At 38.6% G+C, this 19651-nt stretch overlaps 2 protein-coding genes across 4 annotated transcripts in view; one reads left to right on the forward strand and one right to left on the reverse strand.

Annotated features, from left to right (window-relative positions):
• Positions 1-203: 203 nt before the first annotated feature.
• On the reverse strand, positions 204-12640 carry kbtbd3 (kelch repeat and BTB (POZ) domain containing 3). Its single transcript, XM_032546072.1, has 10 exons — positions 12561-12640; positions 11947-12229; positions 11093-11258; positions 10829-11011; positions 10308-10481; positions 1907-2191; positions 1486-1728; positions 1096-1386; positions 851-1000; positions 204-430 (listed from the first exon to the last, which is right to left on the reverse strand). The coding sequence occupies exons 2-10, from the start codon at positions 12216-12218 to the stop codon at positions 308-310; spliced, it is 1887 nt and encodes a 628-aa protein (XP_032401963.1). The 5' UTR covers positions 12219-12229; positions 12561-12640; the 3' UTR covers positions 204-307.
• Positions 12641-13679: 1039 nt separating this feature from the next.
• fam168a (family with sequence similarity 168 member A) overlaps positions 13680-19651 on the forward strand; it is a 34230-nt gene continuing 28258 nt past the window's right edge. For 2 of the 3 annotated variants that reach the window (XM_032590752.1, XM_032590754.1), the window contains exon 1: positions 13681-13885. The gene's annotated coding sequence lies outside the window, so the exon portion shown is untranslated. Of the gene's footprint in view, positions 13886-19651 lie in introns of all 3 variants that reach the window. The other variant, XM_032590753.1, reaches the window with a different exon arrangement.

Raw genomic sequence — 19651 nt, forward strand, 5'->3', positions numbered from 1 at the left:
CTACTTGTTTTCTTCATCATGAAAAATAATCTGTTACTAAAATAAAACTTTTCACACAGCTTAGCAGGGTTCCTCCACAGGAGGACATGATAAAAATTAGGTGCTTTGGAAACGCAACTCTTATGATGGCTTGATAAACAAAAATAATCATTTGGCTCAGGTGTGATGATCTCTGAAGAACACCAATTATCCTTCTCTTTTGAGATGTTTGCCATCCACAATGTGCAAATGTTTAAAATGCAGACATGCACATCCAGTAACATTTTCCTCCAGGTGTGTATGTAAAACGAGTTTTGTGTGGTGGGTATCATTCTGCATCACCCCATGGGTCTCTGTATCGGTTGAAGCTAATGATCTGGCAGTGGAACTCAGTGAGTCCTCTGGGCATGGGCGCCACTTCCTCCCATTGACTCCTCCCACTGTAGTACACCTGCACAAGTGGCACCAAAACAGGGAAGATGGGAAAAAATGTCTTACTTTAGCAAATTTCTTCATAATGTCAGAGAATATTCTAGTTTTAATTTAGTAAATTTATGCCTTTAATCATTGAAAATGCACCTTTTTTTATGCAAATTGACAACTTTTAGACATTAGAGAACATCTTTTGTTTTCAAATAAATACATGAAATGAATCTAAAAGTATCAATGTTTTTCACACAGTAAAATCTAAGATAAATCTCATAAGATAAACATAAATTCTGAAATCTCAGTATGATCCCAGGCATATTTTTCTTTCATTTTTAATAAGAACAATTCTGTCCAGTCATTTCGAAGTTTGTTTACACTGGAGATTACTCTTTAGCAAAAGTTAAAGTATAGTAGCTCCTATAATTTAGAGGTTGGAGTTTACCTGAACTTCGTCTGTGATCTCGTCCGGTGAATAGTCTCCACCCAGAATGTAGATTCTGTCCCTCATGCCTATAGCTCCAGCGTTGAACCCTGCACATTCAAACGATCCCTCACCCTTCCACACACTGGTTTCTGGGCAGAAACTGTAAACCTGAATAGTAAAAATGGAACAATTTCAGCCTAATAACTAAACTATCTGACTAATTCATACAAAAAAATAACCTAACAATGAGTCACACTGGTCACCTTGTATGTCGACAGATCGCAGAGATGGAGTGTATTGTTTATTGAGACTGCCTTGACCAGTGTAGCATGGAAAAACTGCCCAAACTCTGCCACCAGGCGGCTCCACTGGTCCTGCTGGGCTTCATAGCAGAAGAAACAGTCGAGTGAGGGATTAAAGGAGTCTGTTATCTCCACCTCAGACCCAAGCGTGTAAATCACACTGCCACAAGCACTGGCCTCTGGGAAGAAGATGGCAGTCGGCAGAGGGCTGACAGAGGACCAGCTCTGAGTCAGAGGATTATAATACTCCACCTTCAACACAAGATGGAAAAGGTACAGATAATGTTCGCCCTCTGCAATCTAAATACTTAACATTAAAAAGCCATGCTGATCATGGAAACACTATTATACCTCTAGCAGACTCGGGGCCTCTCCTCTGGTTCCCTCCGTCCGTCCTCCAATGACATAGACCCGGTCCAGGCAGGTCACGGCTGTGTGCATGGTTCTGGGCTTCAGCATGGCTGGTGCAGGCGTGCAGGTTAAAGTCACAGGGCAAAAACACCAAACCTCATCAATTGCATTGTGGTAGGGTTCGGCCACATGGAGGCGGATTGACCGGCAGCAGTTCCCTCGGCAACCCCCGGTGATAAACATCTTAGAGACAACAGATGCCAGAAATATGCATATATATGCTTTAAATGTTCATAATATTTTAAAAAGAATCAGCAACATCCAGGATTATGATTAAAGATGACTAATCCTAATTTTTTTAAAATGCACCAAAAATTTGATCACACTCACAGACCAAAACAAGCTCTGCTCTGAAGAGTACCTTCTCAGCATAGGTGGTCAAGTAAGACCCAGGTGGATCTGGAATATAAGTTTCCCCCAGCTCTGTCTGAAGCTCTCTCCACTGGTCCGTTTCCAGGCAGTAGCAGAAGGTGTGACGGTTCTGTCCATTCTCCTCTGTCTTATGAATGTAGATGTAGCTCTGAGTGGTTGCAGGCCTCGCATCACTGAACAGGCCGTTGTACTGAGTCTGTCTTCTCTGAGCCTCTGATAGGAGTGTGAGACAGGAGTCATCACTGCCAAGGAGTGGCTCTGACTCACTCAACTTCTATGAAGGTAACAAAAGCAACATAAAATAATGGTCAGATGGAAATCTTAATTGCAGGAAAGTCACCAGCTGCACTGTAAAAAAAAACGGCCTCATTTTACGGTAAAAAACTGGCAGCTGAGTTGCCAGAAGTTTACCGTCTTTATACGGTAAAAGTCTGGCAACCAAAACTGCCATTTTTTTACCGTATTTCTAAAATACGGTAAAATTCTGGCAACCAAAGCTGCCAGTTTTTTACCGTATTTCTAAAATACGGTAAAATTCTGGCAACCACAGCTGCCAGTTTTTTACCGTATTTGCTAAATGCAGGATTTCACCGTATTTTTGAAATACGGTAAAATTCTGGCAACCACAGCTGCCAGTTTTTCACCGTATGTTGTAAATGCAGGATTTTACCGTATTTTTAATATACGGTAAAATTCTGGCAACCACAGCTGCCAGTTTTTTACCGTATGTTGTAAATGCAGGATTCTACCGTATTTTTAAAATACGGTAAAATACCGTACTTCCTAAAATATTTTAAAAAAAATAAAATGTGGTTTTGCCGTAGTAAATACGGTCATGCTGACTGAGGCATAATATCTACATGAGTGAAAAACACATCCAGACTGTATGATATATTGACATTTTATTGTAAACCCTCCCCCCCAAAAAAAACTTATGGTAAATTACTGGTCTCTGTTCCTACCAGAATTTTACCATACAAATTATAGTACAACAACCAAGGAAGTGTAACTTGTCAAGCATTTCTATACAGAAAGTTATAAAGAAAATAATTTCTAATTAAACAAAAATACAGATTACGAGTAATCCACTTAAAGAAACAATTTCTATTTAAAAAGTCAAGTTAAAAAAAGAACTGATTCTATTTTATGTCCAGTTTCCTCACGGTATTACTGAGATCTGGAAAACAAAAACAAAACAAACAGTATGTGTCCACATAAGAGATAACATATTGTAGAAGACAAAATGGTGATAAAAGGATTCTTGTTCTGGGTTGAGAGTCACAAGTCGCTGAGATCAGACGTTGCTCAGGATGGTTGTAGTCTTCCCAGTCACAGGTTGAAATTGAGACTCGCATGTTGTCAATCGGGTGTTTCCTCTCTGCTGGAAAACAAAAAGAAAAAGTTAGAAAGATGCACTACATGAACATCTTATTCGCTTAAATGTTTGTTTCACCTTTGTTGACTTGCATATGGACACAGGTACTTCAACCAGGTGGTGTGATCATTTCTGACTGAAAATTCAGTAGTTAAACCTTTGTTTGTTGTCAACAGGTGTGATCCTCTGGTCTGCAACCAGACAAAATACACAAACTAAAAACAAATATAACTGTTTTAGGCAATTTATGAAATAGATACTCACCATTTATCTGAGTCTCATGAAGGCCAATAGGTTGTCTTCAACCATTTATGTAAGTTACATTTCCTGCAAGCTAGCAGAAACAAAGCTGTAAATGTGAACACTTTTCATACAGGCAAACAAATTGATACAGCTGAGACAATTTATGCTAGGTTAGTTTTTCTCAGTCACTTTTGGTGCATTTCTCGAGTCATTGTTGGCATTTACAAAACAGTAAGCGCATTTCTCAAAACAATTTGTAGAAACAGGAAAAATAGCATTTGTTTGCTTTCAAAATCCTTAGTTCAGCTCTTAAAATCCTGTCTGTTAACATATCAGTGACTCAAAATAATAAGTTATAGTCTCTCTATGTACAGATAAGACAGTCAAATCGATTAGTCATGAGAAGAGACTACAAAAGGATCATTTACGCCAGTGTTTCTCAACCCTGGTCCTCAACGCCCCCCTGCTCTGCATGTTTTAGATGTGCCTCTACTCCAGAACAGCTGATTCAAATGATTGGATGACAATCAAGTACTGCAGAAGCTTGTTAATCATCCAGAGATACAATTCAGGTGTGTGGCAGAAGGGAAATACCTAAACCTGCAGGACAGGGTGACGCTGAAGACCAGGATTGAGAAACACTGATTTACGCTTTTGCTATAATTTATTCATGGACCATGCCATGGTGATTCAGAAAGAAAAAGACAGAAATGCAGAGAACAAAAAAAGTAGAAAAGGAGCCACAGGACAATCTCCTCAAGGAAAACTGTACAGTGCTGTAGAAATTACATTACATTTTAATTTCCATAGTCACTTTGTTCCTTAACTCCACTGAGGAATCTTTTTTCCTCAGTGGGGTTAAGGAATGAACAGTAGGGTGGGAGGACCTCCATCAGCATCATGTTGTGGGTCTCAGCCATGTCCTGATGTTGGACTGATGGAAACTGGCAGATGTCCTCAGCCTCTTCTGACTCTTCTTCTGCTTTCCTCCCAACTATTTCCTCCTCAGCCTCACTCCTCTTCTTCTCTCTGGCTGTTCACTCTGCCCAGATACTTGTTCATCAGTTCTCAGACATGTAACATTGTGTTGTGTTCTGACTATATAGAGCATAATGTTGCCAACTGATGGTTCACAAGATGCACCTCCAATCTGTTTCAGAAAACTGGTTGATCGTTGGTTGAGCTAATGGTTCATACACTGACCTGTTAGAGAAACTCAGGACTCACTTGGGAGCAATTTACCAATTCAGGACAGATTTAGAAAATAATAGAATATAAATTAATTAATATATGATTCACATTATGACAACTTTAAGACTTATGCATGTTAAGACTTACACAATGAACTGATGCTATTTTGGAAGTTGAGAATTCAACACAGACACGTTGTTGTCCTGTTGTCCTCATTTTCTGTATACACCCTTTATCCTCCGGGTCAAAATGACCCGTCTTCAATAAACCCCCAATATAAGCAGCTTAATTGAATTTTAAACACCAAATTCTATCTTGTATATTGTCACTCACCACAAAATGTGTGAATACTTGACTTTTCCCTCTCCACTTGAATTTCTATAGCTTAAGAAAAAAAATGTGCAAAATGAGTTTCGAATGCATTTTTATTCATCACAGTGACTAATTTTCTTTTACTTTTCTCCAGTGAACAAGAGGATGTACAATACAAAAATATGAAAAATAACATAACCCATTCAACTAATTGGCACATGTAGGGCAGTATGCAAGTGCACAGCCTTTGCAGATATATTTCTTACACCTGCAGCACACAGTATGTGTTTTACAGTCTGAGGGCAGAACTGACATCTCTTCCTCTTACTTGGCTTAGCTGAGGAAGTGGCTGTGGTAGATGGATCCTCAGGTTGATCAGGAGCTGCTGCACTCTGAATAGCTTTCACAACTGCTGCTGAGGCTTCTGTGTGGGGGACATGCTTCCTTCTTTCAATGAGTGGAGTTACAAGTGCCTTTCCTAGCTGCTCCAGGAACACCCTCTTCTTGTTGTGCTTATGAGACATCCAGGTTGGGTTGATCTCTATCCAAATCACAAAGGCATTGTAGGAGGACACATCAATGATGTTGTGGAAGATGACCAGGGGCCAGCGGGCAGTCATTCTTCTGCAGCTATATGCTCCAATCACCTTATCTAGGTTGTCCACACCTCCTTTGTTTCGGTTTTATTCCAGGATGATGATTGGCTTCCTGTCCTCACGGTCACTAATGTCGCCGTCTTTGTGCAGTGTGCTCAGAAGAACTACATTCTTGTTTTTCTTTGGGAGGTAGGAAACTAGAGTGGTGGTGGGTGTGAAGGCAAACTTTGAGGAGAAGACCTCTCTCTCCTTTGACCCAAGCAGTGCAGGTGGGAGCTCAGGCTTGTTCTTTTGAACTGTACCAACCATGGTGATCTTCCTCTTCAGGAGCTGCTGTCCGAGTTCATAAGAGTTGAAGAAATTGTCACATGTCACATTGTGACCCCTCAGTCCCTCTGTCACATCAAGCACAACTCGCAACCCCTGGTTCTTCTCTGGGCATCCACTGGTTGACTTCCCAGTATAGACTTGCATTTTCCAAGCATAGCTTGATTCAGAAGCCACCCATGACTTGATCCCATATTTTGCTGGCTTGCTGGGCATATACTGCCGGAAAGGACAACAACCTTTGGACAAAAGACATTAGCATCAGTGATTAGTATCAGTGTCACAGAAAACAGTCAAAGAAATCAATAGTGAAAATCACTTTTATTACAAATATGAAAACAGATTACCTCTAAATGGAACCAGTTGCTCATCCACTGTTACATCAGGCTCTGGATTGTAGAGGTAGGGCAACCGCTCCACCCACTTGTCCCATACCTCTCTTATGGCTGCAAGTTTGTCTGTCATACGTCTTGCTGGTCTTGATTCACGGTCATCAAATCGCATCAGTCTTGAGTAGGTGTGAAAGAGTTTGACTGGCATTGTGGCTCGGAAAATTGGCCTTCCACTCTCTGCTCACTTCTGCTACTGATTGATCTGAGACACAACTAAAACTTTGTAACATTTTATGGTTTGTAAATAACTCTGTGACCTTGATTTCAACTCCATTTGCCTCACGGGTCATTTTGACCTGAAGACCATCTTTGTACCTTTTTTTGTACAGCTTACATGGAAATGAGAATAAAAGCAACACTGAACTTTTTCTATTGTCTGGGCCAATCTAGGAAAAGTCTTAAAATCTCAAGTTAAAAAAATTACATTTAGGGGATTTTTTGGGGGGGGGGGGGGGTTTAACACAGTGGCGGGTCATTTTGACCCGAGGACAACAGGAGGGTTAACATATTTTGATCAAGACGATAAAAGCAAATTACAATTATAAAAGCATAGAAGTGTACATAACCAGCTACATGATGTACAAAAGCAAAACTTGCAAAACTAATTGTTTTGATGTGCAGAAGTGACACAGTAATTTGAAGATTGAACAGGTAGTTTTAAGAATTTCAATTCTGTTCTGAGAGATGCACCCAAACTGAGAAAAGCTGTAAAATATTAATATTTAAATTCTCTTATCTTCAAATCCTTCAACTGTCATGGACCCAGTGACTTTAGTGCAAGTATTTTGGGTGTGAGAGTCAAGAGGTCAAAGGAAAATATTAAATAATATCTCTGATGCCAAGCTTTATACTTCTAAGTATTACCAAAATATTGAAACAAAAGCTAACATGTTCTTCAGAGATTTAACTTGCATGCATGAACATTTCACACTCAAAGTAATTCAAATTAATTATTGAACCAAACTTGGAAAAAGTTGCTTCTGCCATTAACAATAACTTTAAGCACATGTAGTCTGAAGTAGACCAGAAATATAATCTATGCAGCCGTTCCTACAGAAACATTAATGGAAGTGTTGCATCTGTGAAGATTAAATGTTCCATATAGTAAAAATATCTAGCTGCAGTGCATGTACATAAACAGCATGGCTCAGAAACTACACATTTCTTTGTCAGTTGGTTAAAGTTAGCTAACTTCAGTTGAAACCGTGAAAGGGACTCACCTGTGATGTGTTGCCCTTCTCCTCCTGAACGTGCAAAAATAGCAGAAATTTGATTTCAAAGACAGTAGCAGCATCTTGACAAGGACCAGGCCTACTGGGCTCTCAGCACCCTAGTTAGCAACCTTAGTTAGCACAGTGACTTTACTGTGTTGAGTTCAGGACACCACTACAGGAACAGAGTTAAAAGAATCTTGCTGCTGATGCTGAAGGATCAAGCAGCAATGCAAACTAGATAATTATTTGTTTACATGACAAATAACAGTCTCCATTTACTGTAAACCCTACTATTTATCACAATAACAAAATGAAAAACTCTCTAGACCAGGGGTCCCCAAACTACGGCCTGCGTCATTTGGTCTGGCAATGCCGGATCTGGCCCGCCTCCTCATACCAGAGAGCATTCAGTGTATTTTTTCATATATTGTATTTTCTGGTTTGTGGATTTCTCTTCAACCACCAGGGGGCTCTTGAGCAGATGTTAAACTAACTTTCCCTCAAATATATACTAGTCAGTCCCAGTCACCGTTTCACTCACGGTTTTTTCCATTTCCATTCTGGGTAAAAATCTATCTAAAAGCGACCGCGAATGTGTCGTAGTCAGCAACCCCCCCCCCCCCCCCCCCCCCCGTCGACAGTTTCAAAGACAGAACAGCCCCCCCCCCCCCCCCCCGCCGACAATAAGTTTCTAAGGTATCTTTCTCCAAAAACTAAGACCGGCCCCCGAGCAGAGAAAGGAACAGCTATGTGGCCCTCGCACGAAAAAGTTTGGGGACCCCTGCTCTAGACTATTCTCTACTAATAGCACAATATTTAAAACCAAGTGTGGGATTTGTGAAACTTCAATGATGGGTGACTTTACAACTTGTATGATTTTGGATAACACTAGAATTGTTCTTTATTGAAGTTTCACAAATCAGATAAAGGTTTTACAAATCCCACACTTGGTTCTAAATATTCTGATATGAGTTGAGAATAATCTAGTCCAGATTTGAAGAGTCTAGGTGTTGTAGTTTTTTAGCTAGAGTAAATTAAAGATGCTGATTGCAGTGAAAAATTAGGTGGAATTGCCCTTTAGCCATTTCCCAAATTGGAAGCAGCAATTGGAAACCAACTTCAGCTTCATTCAAGCAAGAGGGGCTAACATACAGTTCTCTTAATGTTAATGATCAAATGCTCTCATAAATGATGGTGGCGTTGGCTGTAGGAGTTTGCTTTGCAATCGGTGGATCGCCAGATCGATGCCTGGTCTACTGCTGAGATTTCAGTTTGGTGTATTAAAGGCATTATTAAAAAAGAAACCAAAATATCACACCAGCATTCTGTTCTTTGTAAAAAATTATTTTGCAGTCTTGTTTACGCTTTTACATTGTAGATCTAAACATCAGCAAAATTTGTAATTTTGGCTGATTGCTACTGTTAAGTTTAGGGTAATTAACTGCTGGCAATATTACAATTTTTTAAGAACTTTACAATTACTTATATTTTTACACTATATTTCTGTATTTTCTACATTCGTGACTGTCACAATTATTTAGGATATATGTTTATTCAGTTATGATAATGCCATGTATTTTCTACGGCAGTATAATGCTGTGAATATTCTGGTCAGTAACTGCTGGCATTTTACAATTTTTTACCGTAAATTTACTGACTTTCTTTGCAGTTTCGACTTACGGTAGTTCCATGTAATTTCTACGGTAATGCAATGTTTTTGGATACGACGGTCAAAAACTGTTGGTTTTTTACAGTTTTTTACCGTAAATTTACTGACTTTTTTTACAGTGTGAGTAAAATGACCAAGAAGTGTGGACATTGTTGTTAAAAATTCTCTAGAATGACAAGTAAATGCATCTTTTAAAATGACAGCATTACACTCAGTCAGACTTTATTTCAGTAGGAAGATGTAAATGTGAACAGAATTTTTCCACTTAAAAACATCGCAAGACTCCATCTATCTCCCTCTTTTTCTGTTGTTGGAACCCTAATATATGGCTTTATCACTTCACACCTTGAGTACTGCAACAACCTTTTCCATGGTCTACCCTCCATTGACTTTGCAATTTGTCACCTTTAAATTGGCCTTTGTCTCTTGAAGAAGCTCCAAATGTTGGGGATTATTGTCCTGTTGCAACATTCCATTGATTCCAATTTTCAACCATCTAGCTGTTGATTTGATTTGAAATAGAGTTAGTTTTCTTCATTTAATGTTACATAATATGGACCTTTACCACTGATGACAAAACAGTCCCACACCATAATGCTGCCAACCACAGTGCTTGATATTTGGTACAATGTTCTCAAGTTTGAGAGTTTCAATTTACACATCCAAACATGTTTCTATTTTCTACTTGACAATAAAAACAATTCCAGATGAAATGTTGCTTTTCCATTTGGTAGCTGAAACATTTAGTCAAGCTTAAATCATGGGAGTCATGATCCAATGCATTTTTAAAAGACCAAAATAAATATGACTCTTGTGTTCATGGTGAAGGGAAAGCAGAGTATTACCGGTAAAGTGCTTGAGCTTAAAAAACAAAACAAAACGCAAACAGTAAAAAATATATATGTCTAAGATATTTAATAGATTTTTAGTTGAAAAGCTGAAACGTTATTGTTAAAGCTCACAACACATACTGTGTGGTTAAATCCTTAACAAAAAAACATCTAAATCTTAAAGGCAGTATGAAGCATGAACCACTGTTTTTTTAGCTATGCCCACAGAGACGGTTTTTACCATCAGGGAAACTGCAGGCAGGTGGTGCAGTCGGGTCAGAGACATCAGCTCTGAAAGCAGCTTCTGTCTCCCTGGAAGATCATGGTGAATCCATCTAAGAAGAGACATCACAGCCGCCTCCTCACTGGGAATGTTCAGAGCATCTGACCTCAGGCAGGCCTTTAGGACATCTTCCTAAAAACAACAAGAGAAGCTGTAAAAATCGTGTCACAACAAGCAAAACACAGATTAATTTTGTGACGCATGATTTTTAGGATACAAAGAGAAAGACGAGCCTTTCTATGTAAAATATAATTACACAGTCCATGAAGGCTGGATTTAAATTTAAGAATTTTAACAAGTTTCAAGTATGTTAAATCATTGTTATGTCACTACAACAGGCAGATGGATAGATAGACTAAAGTATAACACAATGTACAAAGATGAATGTTAATAAATTGACTTAAAAATAACATACTACAATTTGCAGACTATATGGCTAATGTTATTCTGCTTTAGCAGAAAAGCATACACATGGTCACCTGCATGTCCAAGAACTCCTGTGTTTTGGACAGGTCAGAAAAGTTCCCAACCACAAACTCGCTGGCATTTTGAAGGAGAGAAGCTGAGCCGTATGCCTCAGCCAGGGACAAGAGGGCAAGGCAGTTACAGAGCTCCATTGTTCCCACAAGGAAGTCACTGCATGCCCTGAACAGGACAGGAACCTAAGGAGACAATGACAATTGAGCTCTAAACATGATGTGCTGTAGCATTTAAGACACAACATCTAATAACTGCATCGTTACCTGCAGAAAAGAGGCGAGCTGGAACAGTATGTCAACGTTGCCATCAGTAATGAGTATCTCCCCAGAGTAGGCAAAATCCAGGAAGGAACCCACAGCCTCAGGGCACTGATTAGCAAGCGTTACTGAGCCATCTCCACGCTCTCGCATGTCAACCTCGAACATGACCCTGAACACAACAGGAGCGCACGCTGTCATGTTAAACCAATGATTAAATGGATATACATAGTGCCTTGTAAAGTATTAATGCTCCTTGAACTTTTTCCACATTTTATTATGTTTCTGGGGTTTTGTGGGAAAGGCTAACAGGAAAAGTGATGCAGGGTTATAAGTTTACAAATAAAAAATTGCAAAGTGTGCAATGCTTTTGTTTTAACCCCGTTTACCTTGACGATCCTAAATAAAATCCTGTTGAACAAATTGCCTTTAGAGCTGTATCAACTGTACCAAAAGGAAAACTTAAATTGCTTACAAGTGATTTAATATCAAATTATCAGGACCATCATAATATCAGCGCCTGTGAATATGCAATGATGAATTACAATGATGCACTGAAAACTCCGTGTTCCCAAAACACTTGGAAGGACTTTTACTTGACCAACTTTCCCACAACTAGTCATCTATCTTGGAAAGTAGTTTAAAAATCTAAATGTGGAAAGCCAGTAAACCAATGCAGCAAATATCTTGCAACAGTATTTGTAGCAAAGGGTTGCCCCATAAAGTTTTGGCTCAGGGTACAGAACACATATGAACAACTAAATGTTCAGATTTTATTTCCTTTTCACAATCATGCATTACTTTATGTTGGTCTGTGTCACCTAACATCCCGACAGACAGACAGACAGACAGACAGATACCTGAAGAAATCACTACATGCTGCAAGAACACATCTGTGGCAGGGGAATTCATGCTCCTGGACTACGATAGTGAAGTCAAGCAGCAGACCTCGTTCCCTGAACGATCTGAGCACACCAAGGAGCTGCAATCCCTGGGACTCAGGGACCCGCAGCTGCGTCCGCCGCTCTTGGGCCCCGTTGCATTCTGGGGTAATCCCAGGCTTACTACCAGCAGGGCTACCGCTGTTGGGGGAGGAGGTCAAACTTGCACAGACCCCTCGATGTTCATCCATATTGCCAAAATCTGAAATTATTATTTTTTAAAACATAGATAAACAAGATTTTATGACAAATAAAAAAAGGATTGAAAATATATTTAGTAATTTTAAATGTGTGCGTAAGCAAATCATATTTCAAACTTGTTCAACAGGTTTTAAAACATATTAACATGTTATATCTAGTATAACATATCAGAGATTCCAACGACTTTGGGCCTTACTGTTCTGAATAGAATAAAATCAACACAACATAACGTACAAGCACACATTACTTATTTGTACACTATCTCATACCTGAATTCCTGTGGAAAAAATACCACAGGATGATTAATCTAAAGAAGGAAAAGCTTATCTTACAGTGTCAGCACCTCGGACAGTTCTCTTCTCATGCCGCTCTAACTTCCGGAAACTCAACATCACGCGATGATTCAATGGGGCCTCTTTTTTTTTTTAAAAAAAACTAAAATTAATATTTTATAATCAGACCTTTTGTTGTTAAAATTTCTGCAAGAATATGGTTATTTTTAAACAGATGAACGTTTCACTTGTGTCAGCCGGCGAAAGCTAGCTAAAAACGTTTAGACCAATACATTGCAGTCGGTAAAATTAGAGACCGCGACGGCCGCTGGGAATTGTTGTTCTCTTTAATTAGCAGATCTACTGACAGTGACCGACAGGAAAACCCTCTGTTTATGCTCAATTTGTCTATATATCATTTAAGTTTGCCCTTTAACCAACCTAAAGAGTTCCCCTCTAATATGATAAATAAAATCAAGAAGTATAAAAAAGGTCCCGCTTGCAGTTTGCCACAAGGAATAAGGAATTTATTCGTGTATTTTAGCAGTTATAAAAAATAATAACGCCAGGTGTTTTTTTTAAAAATTATTATTATTGTTTATTTACTCAGCAGCATGAAGAATGTGAAAACCCAAAATTGCTCTCGAATGCAGCACATTCAGCAATCTGTCGGACGTACTCTTACTAGCTTGTCCTTTACCACTTGATGGCGCTACTTTACTGAGTGCAAAAGTGTTTGGAAAAACTGAACTGCTCCAATCTAAACTTCCGATAATACTGCAGTTTCATTTGACCACCTGATCTCATTGCTATTTCTGACTGAAAACCACACTTTCTGATGTTAAGATAATAAAACACATTCCGGTAACGAAATTGTATAGCCACTTAAGAGCAACATTAATAATAATAATAACAAAAGGCTAATGACGATAATAATGATAATGCTAATAATATTTGTAGTAGTGTATTTTATGCATTACAAATGTATCACCTTAATAACTCTTGTATATATTTTGTGATTTTGTCGAAATCTTTTTCTCACCGTTTTTTTTATGAACTATAAAATACATTGATAAGATAATATCAGCCTATTAGACACCATCCACTTTTTTACGTTATTGGTGGGTCATACCCCCTCCTCTCTCCTCGCATCCCTGCATCCCTCCGTCCCTCCCTCGCCCGCCTCTCTCCCTCCCGGCAGTGCATCCCCATCCCCCACACACGGTGGCCGTCTCTCCGGGTGAAAGCTGTCTTCCCAGCGCTACTGGCCCGACAAAAAAACGTTGCTGTAGCAGAGCCAGTCCGCAGCGATCCGAAGCTCAGCAGACCCACGAGAGAAAGAAACACACAGAGTTTGTCTTTCGCTGTTCCACCGAGTGGTTTTGGTAAGTTTAAGTGCACCGCTCATTGTAGACGGGAAGAATGTCTCGTGTGTCGACTTTTTTAAGTTTTTTCCCCCTGTTTTTCTCTCTCCTCCGTATCCCTTCAATTGTCCTCCGCAAGGAACTAGCGGGCTATGCTAGGCTAAACGGCTAGCTGAAATAGCGGGATCATACACTTTGCGAATCGATTGGGTCTTTTCACTTTCAGTTGTTCTAGACCAAGGTTTATGGTTGCCACTTTCTTCCCCTGCGAAGCGACTGTTGCCAGCTTCTATTGTCATTTTCTAACATTCCCCCCGGCTAGGTTGCTAATTAGCGTTTTGAGCAGATGGATGCGGGGATGCAGCGACTGGGCTAGCGCTTGTCTTTTCAGTTTAGCTTTCATGCTAAGCTAACGCTAGTATTATATGACTCGCAGTTTCCTTCGTGGACTGCTTCGGAGTGGGTTGGATCGCCATTCCAGCGGTAGCCAATCTAGTGATAATTGGCAAGATGGCATCTCGAGGTTGTTATCCAGAAATCGGTGGATTTTTCAAAATGGTGTCTTAAGCTTGTTTGAGTGTGACCATTTTTGTCCAACCGTTGCTGTTTGGGCTTCTCTTTGCTATTTCTGGTATGCAGCGCACTGCCAGCGCATGCCACGCTCCGATATATAAACATGTAAACCACTGATGAGGTGGTAAACATAAATGTTTGCAAGCTACCCCGTGTTCCCCCCAAGGCTACAGGCTTTGTTTCTTATAAATAGAATCGTGTTTTGGAGTTTGATTTACGGCTTTCTAATATCCCTGCGTGCTCAGATCCGTTTAGTTAAAACTGTAAGCTGCAGAGGTACATGACTGCAGACTGCTTTCTAGCTGTTTTCACCAAAACGCATCATTTGGACATGCTTTGTATGCAGAAGATTGGGTTTGAAAGAAACGAGTATTTCAACATTTGTGCACTCTTCGTGTCAAGGCCTGTTTAAAAAGAGACTGCTGAAATTTCAACATGAACGTTTCATTTTTAGCAATGCGAGAATCTTCCCCTGCTTTAACATGAGTCCTCTTAAGATTCCCTCACACAGGTGTGCAAACAACACATCAAGTCACCTGGAATTTCTCAGTTTAAAAAAAGGTAGCTATTTAGACAGATTAAACAGCGGACTGTTGCATTACATTTTAATAACTTTTTGCAGACCTATTCATATGTCAGTACACCCCACATCTTTACCATCAGTGCTAATTGAATAAAATTGATCTCCTTTGCCAGGCTTGTATGATTTTCACTGAACAATAACATTGATTAAAAATACCACATTGTTGCATGTAAGTATAAATGTATTATGAGAATTCCAAGACATCTGAGCTCAATATTTCATTAACTGTCCATTGCGATTAACCACATATTTCTCCACATTTACAGTATCTCCATATCTCTCCCTGGGCTGTTTGATCTGGATCACTAAGATCTTTATCTCAGTGATCCACTAAGGTGCAGTGAAAGTTCATCCAGGTACCAAATATAAAATTACCAAGTAAAATTGTAATGTATGCCACCTGAAACAGTCCAAACAGTTCTTTCTGGTTGAAATGCTGCATACGTGGATATTTTGAGTTAATGCATTGTGCAGCTCTAAAATCTATTTAAAAATAACAGAAAGATGACCATTATTTAGAAAGAGTGTGCAATAACTTCACTAATACTGTTCTGATATTATGATGCTGTCTGGTTAATTAGTTGGTCTTTCTGTGTGGGTGATCAACTCAGCGAGTGGCAAGTGCATTAGGCTTCCTAAAGCCAGCTGACTTGCAGTGCACACTTTAGCATCTTACGAGCCATATTAAACTATGTCACATGAAATTAGATTTTTTATTATTATTATTATTATTTAGTCTTGATACTTTATGTTCCTGGCAAGCAGCTTTGACCTTTGCCTGTATCTCTTTTTTGTATTAAGGAATTACTTTTGTACCAAATAGTAACAACATTTAGTTCAGGAATCCTTTTGATTCCTACTCAGTGGTGTCTGCTTTTTCATTTTTTACTCATAAAATAAAATCTCTTCATCATGAGCACCAGAAGTTAATTAATTCAACTTGATAAACAAACGGTGGAGGGCTAATTCAATAGCTCATCCTCAGAATTGCGTTTAAACGAAATGCAACAGTATTGCTTCCTTCTTGGAAATCGACTTTATCAAGTTTTGCAGAGAAGGCGGCGGAGTCAATAAAAAGGCTGGCGTATGTGTTTAATGCTTGAAGGTGATGAAGTGGTTGATTTCAATTTCAGCATCACCCTAAGGTGACCCCCGTTTGCCGCATGAGAAAAAGGGGGTGGGAGGTACGTGTGTGTGGACTTGGGTTTGAATGGTTGGTGGGATGGACAATGTAGCCGTAAAAATGTCAGACCATTGAAAGATGCAGTCGCTTCATGTTTTGTCAATCAGTGGCTCTCTTATAGACTTCAGCCTTTATTCTCTGTGTGATTTGAACAATTTAGTGATTTACTCATTACTGGTGAGTAAATAAACAGATGGCGCTGAGCTAAATTGCGCTTCCCTCTGGTTCACCTTGTCCAACTCGCACTCACTCAACCAAATCTTTTTTTCTTTCTTTCTTTTTTTTTTTAAGCCGCCAGATGGGAGAGTCTGCATTGTTCTACACTTGGTTAAGAAGTGTTATTGAATTTTACTGAAATTGTTTGTTGTGCTTTATTACTTGAAATGGAATATATAGACAAATGATAGAAAAGGAACAAAGGAATGTGATCGTTTTGTATTTTGGCTATATATGTTTTTGAGGACATACAGAGATTTCAAATTTGAGAAAGACATTCTTAACTGGTTTAAAATAACATACACCATTTTCCACACTAAAAACACAGATGACAACAAAAGCACACTCGTTTCACTTGATTGGTTTCACGAGTGAAACCAATCTTTTCTACTACCACAAGTTTCTGGGAGGGGACTACCAATAGTTAGCCTGCTGTTGCCAACTTTGCAACTTTTTTTTGCCTTTTTTTGCTTGCGATTTGTTTGTACAGACACAAATCGCTGTAGGGCAAAATCAGTCAGGTATTTTAAATATCAGTGATCAGCCAGGAAACTAAAATCGGTGCACTCTTATTTTCTTTTAACAACATCCATAATAACAGTTACTCTTGCTGCTGCTTGCAGGAGAGCAAGCTACTGCTATTGAAAAGAAATTCAGCATGTTTAAAGAAATGCAGATATCCTTGTCTGCTTTGCAATTGTTTTTCTGTGCACTCTCCGTCTGCTGCCGTGAGCCACAGTGTCGTTGACAGAGTAGAAGTGCGTGTTTTGGTTTTTTTTTTGTCACATTTGCTTTTGCTTGAAGAGGCATTATTAGTGGGATAAAATGATCTATTGTGATGAATCAATTAACTATAATCTAATTTAGTAACTGATTAATCGTCAACCGGAGCATATAGACTCTGAAAAACCCATTTGCTGAAAGAACACAATCAGAGCAGCAGTTAAGACAAAACTGTACAAAGCATTGCACTTAAGATAAAAAAAACCCCTTCTTTGTAAACATTTTACTCAGAGTTTCTTTAGTTTTCACATTTTTATGTTGGAAATATAGTTTTCTTTAGCTGGACATGCATTCTTTTCTACAAATGATCAAACGTACACTAAAGGAATGCTGTATTTTTGTATTTTAGGCAATACATTGTAAGCTTTTCTCTCTAAAAAAAGAAATGTAACTGTTTATTTAATGCATTTGAAATATTTAGTTGGTTAAATGAAAAATATGCCAGTTTGTTTTATCCAATATTTCATCTCAATAATCGTTAACTAAAATAATCATTTGTTGCAGCCCTATGATGTATACATATTTGTATGAACCTACAATATCCGACCACTGAGGAAAGTCTTTTGTTGATCACAATTTTTTTTTTTCAAAACTGTTGCTCATTAATGAAAGCTGTATTTGTGCAAAGTTGAACACTGTTTTATATGCAATAAAAGGCTCTTATTTTACCTTCCTCTGTGTGCTTAGTTCCACTTCCACCAAAAGCAATATAACCCGTCTTCTGCTAATATTGCTCAGAGTTATTGATTGTTTATCTTGGATTTATATTTAAGACCGATGATGATGGTGGTGAAATGTGTTTCATGAGTGGATGTACACTTTCTATCCCCTTTCACTCTTGGAAACTACTCGGATTGTCATTTGCAATAGAGACACTTTTTGTACAGTCCAAATGTGGAACCTGTTGAACTGGTTTCAGTGTTTTCTGTAAATATTTACTATAGTAATAATGAAAAAGATACCTTTGCAAATTGTTTGCATTCATAATTTAAATGAGCATAGTCTCCTATCATCTTTCCAACAGTTTGTTGAAACAGTCTCCGAGATTTTAATAATTCTCTGCAGTTAAATATTTATTTAAATGATCTGTTTCTGCAAAATGTAGCAGAAGCGGCAATTGGAAAAATAATATCCTGCTTAAGACCTCACATAAATAAATAAGGAATCATCAATTTGCTAGTGTTTATTTACTGCTTTATTTTAATTCATTTTTAAAATTTCAATCCAATCTTAAGAAATTTAATGTGGGACAAGATTTGTTTCTCCTGCAAAAAAAAACCCCAAAACTGCTGATTAAAAAGCAAACATGTTTGAAGATGCCAGTGTTGTTTCTTTCTGCTGGTGTATTAAGATGGAGTTGATTTATGCAACTAGAACCTGAAAGTTGCCCTATATTTTGCAGCTAAGTGTCTTTCTGGGTCAGGAAATTGTACCGATATGTGAAACTGCTCATCAGTCTAACGCTCCTAAGAATGGTTGTAAGTGGCTTAATGGACAGATGTTGTTGTGATGGTTTTCTGAAGGCAGTGTGTCAGAAGGAGCAGGAGCTTCTTAAAGTTACAGAGGCCCAATTTCCAAAGGTCAAATTGCGAAGTTAAATTTCTTATAAGTTGTGTTTGATATGGAACTGAACAGCTAAAGGTAACATAGTTATTTTACTGTGCTGTAAAGTGGCACTATGTGACCGGAAAATACATGCCAATTCTTGTAATATTGTTATATAGCTGATGATGACACTCGCCAACTAAACAATTAGATGCATTTCTCTATGCGTTTGTCACCACGAAAAAAAACAAAACAATCTCACTGTGGACATTACTTTTTGCTTCAGCTAAAATGAAACAAGAGTCTACTACATCTGCTAGGTTTTGAGCAATGCAGTTTGAGCACTGGCAGTGCACAAACAGCTACCACAAGACCTACCCTCTCTCCTCCTTCCAAAACGCAAATGACGCAATTAATCAGTTGTTTTCATCCGCCCAGTTTTACTTATTGGGTCAGTAAATATTTCAAAATAACGACCAACCTGATCTGATACTTTATTGCCGGTAAATTCTGCCTCCCCATTCATCAGTTTTATCTAGAGAAGGCCCAATCAAAACAATTTCCAAACGCTGGTTTTGGATAAGTTCTGTCTTGCCAATAGTATTGACTAATTCTGATTTTCCTTTTGAGAATAACAAAGCATTGATGGTACACAATCCAGTCAATGACTTGGACCACCATTATTATTATTATCATTATTATTTTATTTTATTTTTTTACCAATGGAAAGGATACTGTAAGACTTAAAAATGGTTTTCTGAAGTCCAGAGTGCGGTTTTTATTGTGAAGGTTTGAATGAAATTGTCTCTCACTTCACTTTCTGTCTCTACTTTTATCAAATAGACGATTGTCTTTTCAGACTGGAGCGTAGGCAGACCCCCGCCAACTGTAGGCAGACCCACAT

This window comes from Xiphophorus hellerii, chromosome 18, assembly GCF_003331165.1.
Source record: "Xiphophorus hellerii strain 12219 chromosome 18, Xiphophorus_hellerii-4.1, whole genome shotgun sequence".
NCBI lineage: Eukaryota > Metazoa > Chordata > Actinopteri > Cyprinodontiformes > Poeciliidae > Xiphophorus > Xiphophorus hellerii.